General features: G+C 31.2%; 1 protein-coding gene across 1 annotated transcript in view; it reads left to right on the top strand.

Moving 5' to 3' along the window:
* Positions 1–4,252, top strand: part of LOC108687830 (dnaJ homolog dnj-5) — a 4,721-nt gene extending 469 nt beyond the window's left edge. The window contains exons 2-6 of the mRNA XM_018193815.1: positions 335–1,886; positions 2,136–2,580; positions 2,695–2,910; positions 2,975–3,204; positions 4,123–4,252. Coding sequence (XP_018049304.1) covers positions 349–1,886; positions 2,136–2,580; positions 2,695–2,910; positions 2,975–3,204; positions 4,123–4,252 — 2,559 coding nt within the window. The 5' untranslated portion in view covers positions 335–348. The remainder of the gene's footprint in view (positions 1–334; positions 1,887–2,135; positions 2,581–2,694; positions 2,911–2,974; positions 3,205–4,122) is intronic.
* The last annotated feature ends 1,399 nt before the right edge of the window (positions 4,253–5,651 follow it).

Raw genomic sequence — 5,651 nt, 5'->3', positions numbered from 1 at the left:
ATATATATATATATAGACATTTTTTAAGAAAACGTATTTATATCTTCCAATTTCAGTTGACATTATATGTCATCATACATTTGGAAAAGAAACATGATATTTATAAAGAAACAAGAGCAGGCAAATTATTATTAAAGTATTAAAATTTAGCATATGTTTCTGTATAATATTCCTAAATTGCCAAGTTTTATTATTCATTAATAAACATATTTATCACTTAGAAATGTAAAAATTTTAATGAGATGTATTCTTTCTATTCTTTGTTGCTTTATTAAATAGTTTTAATATTTGTAAATGACATTTGAATAATATATTCATTTTGTTTTATCTCTAGAGAGGTAAATCAATATGGCAGAACAGCAACAAACCTCTCCCGGTTTCAAGCACATGTCTTTGGATAAGATTATTGAAGCTATGACTCCAGATTTGGAAGGTTCCAATGGTCATTATGCTCAGTTTAATGTTCCTTCACAACAAACCACTTCTCGTAATTGGGGAGATTATGTACCTGGACAAACCAGACATCATGTCACCAGTCAACCCACACATTCTAATTCTGGAATACAACCTATAACATCAATGACCACATCTCTGTATATGCAAGATATGTCCAGTTATGATACTGCAACCACTGATTCAATATATTTTCCATCACAAACAACAGTAAATCATCTAGGCATTAATGAAAATAATGATTTAATTGGTACTATTGATGTCGGAGGTGGTAACTATATTAATGTTATTTATGGGAATGCTTCTCAAATTATGGCTGAGCAATGTCGTCTTTCAAATATGACACCTTACTCTAATCAAAGTATCGTCAATCAGGAGTATGGGCTTTTCAATGATCAACATATGACTGTACCATCTGAGTTGCCAAGTCAAAATTTTAATGGAAAACAGCTAATCGACAATCTAGTTGAAAATTGGGTGCCAAATCAATCTGGTACTTATAGTCCATTTGGAGGATCTCCCAATATCACACCTGTACCACAAGCTGTACGAGACATAAGAGAAAGCGAGGATTTACCTTCTAGAAATATATCTGACTCTCAATACAAGAAACCAAGAATGGTGGCTGAAGTGAAGCCTATGCGACCGTCTTATTCCGATGTTTTAACAAAATCTGCACCAACTCCGCCATCTCCATTAACGGTTCAGCCTGTGAAACCAAAAATCGAGATAGCAGGCAAGAAAATCTCTAATAAGAACATGAAAACTAAAAACAAGCCTACAATGTTAAAGAGACAAAACTCGTCTGGTAGCGATGATCACAATTCTCCGAAAATGCAAATTCCTAAAAAAGTTTTCGAAAAAAATTCTTCCAACCTTCCAAGACGTTGGGTATCATTAGACAATCTTGGTTCACAATCCGATTCTCATCAGATAAACGCTTTTGATAGATCCGTTCAGTTTTGTTCGGAAAAGAAGAAATCTGATAAGAAATCATCTAAGAAAGCAGAAAAGAATGAGACTCTCAATAATACCAAGGTACAAAACAATAATCCCAAAACTGCAGGAAATATTCCGAAACGTCCAATACAGATAAATAACAATTTGAACACAATCAATACATCCAGTCAGACAGTCTCATCTGAAAGAATAGAAAAGAATCAACAAATTATTAATAAAGTGACTAAAGAGGATAAAAAGGCGATCAAGGAAAAGAATCTTAAACGTTTTCAAACTGAAAAGGCCCAGCAACAAATTAAGAAGGGACAAAGAAATAGAAAGAGAGATAATAGAGAATCTTCTATTAAAGATTTATATAAAAACTTGAATAAGTATGCGACTCGTTGGAGTAAAATTTTATTGAAAATCTTTTATTGGCTATTGCATTTAATCTCTGATGTAGTTAGCATGAGCATCAACCTGGTTATTCAACTGTAAGTATCGACAAACATTTAAATATTTCTATAGATACATTTCTAGATACATAGCAAGATACATTTTTTCTGGATGCTTTTCATTTAGTGACAAGTCTGTACAAGTATTGTTTTGTTCTTTGTTATATATGGAAGTACCAAAAAAGATAGGAGGACGTTTGTGTTTAAATGGAAAGCACTCTCGCATCTGTATATAAGTTACTTTTAGAGCAAGGTTTCCATTTTTTTTTATTTTTTAATATTTTTCAGTGGCAAATGTGCTTGGTATCACACCATACTTTATTTAAAGTGCTGGTGGATGTATGTGGCTGTGACATTTTGTAAAATTCATATTTTAAACGCTATTGGTAAACAATTGGACAATTGGCTTGGTAGTAGTAAATTTGCGTTCTGGCGAAAGATAAACACTAAGAAGAACGAAGACAAAGAAGATAATGGTAATTGGATTCATGGCGGACTAGAAACTAATATCGCGTTACCCAGTACTGGTGAGGAAGCCATGAAAAGATTATTAGCGTGCAAAGGAAAGGATCCTTACAGCATACTCGGTGTTACGCCTACATGCTCGGATGATGATATTAAAAAATATTACAAGAGGCAAGCTTTCCTAGTGCATCCGGATAAAAATCATCAGCCAGGGGCAGAAGAAGCATTCAAAATATTGGTACATGCCTTCGATATCATTGGGGAACCGGTAATAAAGCATCCATTTCTCATATTTTTTTCGTAATAACGATAATGAAAATTAGCAATATCAGCTTTTGGCCTATAAGATCGCTATGCATTTATTAACGTTGCATTATTTTAGGAACGTAGGCAAGCGTTTGATCAGACTAGACAAGTCGAAGCGGCTTGGGGCGAGCTAAGCGACTTGCTATCTCAACTTCATCGAAAGATGGAGCAGGCAGCAAATACAATAAGATGTACAAATTGTGGCTTGAGACACAAACGTATCCCTACGCAACGTCCTTGTTATGCCGCGCGATTTTGTAATCAATGCAAAATACGTCACAGTGCGAAAGAAGTGAGTACCGCGTTGTATACATTTATCAGCTGTTCCTTTTCTTAAAATTGTTTAAACTGTACAGGGTGATATATGGGCAGAGTCTCGTTTAATGGGTTTCCTGTGGCACTATTACGCGTGCATGGAAGGAGCTGTGTACGATGTAACTGACTGGGCAGCTTGCCAAGCTGGGAATCTCAAACATCTTAGAGCGAATACGCATAGTGTCCAATATAGAATCGTCTTAGGACAAAGATTACCATCTCAAACACCCAATAGCGGTAAAAAGCGGCAACAGATAGATCCCAATACAAGGTACATTTTACGCAACTGACTTTTATCATTATAGTTCTTCTTGAACTTAAGTATCGATTCAATTCTGAGAAGCTCTTAGATTCCTTTTTAAACATGTATATTTAAAATGGATGTAATATATATATATATACAAGGTGTCATTTTAATTACTAAAATATTTCTTGAACAGCGCTTTTTAGAGAAAAATGTTTCAGACAAAAGTTATTTGGTTTTAAGGGGGACATAAGATGGTTTGATTTTGGAAAGTTTTTTGAAAGTCACGTAAAGATTATCATCAATTTCTTAAATGGAATCCCATATATTTCATTACATATTCTTATAGCTTGCCTCGAGAGCTTTCCAAAACACTATAATGAAATTATTTTTCATCAAGTACTTTTCGAGTTATAATTATATATTTTCATTTCTGCGCTAAAAATTATATTTCTAAATGTAAAAATGAAAATAAAAGGAATAATATCTCCAATGATCTTGATCTTGACAAAAGTTATCCAAGTCATGATTCTGAACATTCAAGAGGTTTTTAACCGTCGGTCGGATTACCTTGGATAATGCTAATACTAGCGGTACTGTACTTTTGAAGCCTCGTAATTCGAAAATACTTGATAAAAAATAATTTCATTATAGTTTTGGAAAACTCTTGAGACAAGCTGTAAGAATATGTAATATATGGGATTCCATTTAAGAATTTGATTTAAGAAATTGATTTTTACGTGACCTTCAAACAACTTTTAAAGGTCAAACCAATAGCACCATCTTATGTATTCCTCGAAATATAACTTTTGTCTGAAACATTTTTCTCTAAAATGTACTGTTCAAGAGATATTTTAATGCGTCAATTAAAATGATACACTTGCGTGCGTGCGTGTGTTTATATATATATATATATATATATATATCTTTTTTTTTATGAAACAGCGAAGCGGATTTCGAGGATTTCCTAAACAATCTCTACAATCATAGTAAATCTGCTGGCGTTAATACATCGGGGGATCAAAATTCTTTCAGAAGTGATAGCAGACGACGCAAAACTAAACGTAAGAAGTAGATAAATAACAGTAGATGAACAATTACTAAGCGTTTGACGTCGTTGTATAATTATAAAATGCGTATTATATTAGAATATTACGCATATTATACGCAATCTTAAATTTATATATTATTATCCTTAAATAATTAACCTTAGCATATAGATGTTATATTCATAAAACGTTAATATCTGTGATTGATTCACAATATGAGATTATGAGAAACTGTGTTCACGATGAACGTACATGTACTACAAAATATCATATCGAGTAGACTCATACGTTAAAAAGAAGAAAAAAAAACTCTGAAAATGATAGAAGAGTATCACAAATGTAACTATTCAAAACAACAGATACATTAAACGAAAATATTCAGTGCGATATTTTGTAGATTTAAAATAACAAAAAAATGTTGATTGTCTCCAAGATAATACATAGAGATGCCAAATAACGATCATAGAAACAAAGTATTGTATGCGTCGCAAAGCTAGATATTTGAACATAAAAATTTTTATATATGCATTTAGACAATTTGTATGATGTAACCTTGTGTTCTTCCAGAAAAAAAAATACTGATATCGGATTACATATTATAAAACAAGTTTTACTTTATTTTGTTTTTTTTTTATCTTTTATAATATTAATTTCATCATCGAAATAAGTGATTTCTGAAGAATTATATCTAGTAAATACAAAATTTGTACAAGGGAGACAACGATAAAAAAAACCTTATTTTTAGAAAATTAACACACTAATTAGTAATTTAATAACAAAGAATGAAACAGATTGTATAAATCCATTGTATGTGTTTCTCAAAATTATTTTACCTTAAAAAAATGTAAAAAAGATATGTTAATAAAATAAGAAAAAAATGATAAATTGTACTGTTTAAACGCACAAACAGTATTCGTACAGTCGAGAAATTTATCTTCTAACATTATGATTATTTTCACAGAATTATCTAATTATATTAGGACAGAACATATTTATTATTAATCCAGCGTGAACTAGGTGATAAAGTATCTAAAAAAAAGTACCTAAATCTAAAAGTACTTCATAAGACACAACGGATCTCCCACTAAATAAAAACTACAAATATTCAGAATTATAAGAAAATTGTGTTTAAAATTTTAATCAAATTAGTAACAATTTTAAACGTTAAAGAGATCACTGTGTTGGATGTGACATACTCAACCTAGCTCACGCCGGGTTAATAAATTGCAATAATAGTTCTTTTCAACAAATAAAATTCTTTAAAAATCTCCCCTGTACAAATACTCTTTGCATTTACTGTATATATGCCATTTATAATTTAAATCCTGAATTGGCAAATGTAAAGAAGACTGATTTTATCTATTTTGTTACTTATGTAAGTTTTACATATGTTTATATACATATATATATATATATATATATATA

Source organism: Atta colombica, unplaced genomic scaffold (genome assembly GCF_001594045.1).
Source record: "Atta colombica isolate Treedump-2 unplaced genomic scaffold, Acol1.0 scaffold219, whole genome shotgun sequence".
Taxonomy (NCBI): Eukaryota; Metazoa; Arthropoda; class Insecta; order Hymenoptera; family Formicidae; genus Atta; species Atta colombica.
The sequence above is the reverse complement of the archived record's forward strand: the minus strand, read 5'-3'. Positions and strand labels throughout refer to the sequence as shown.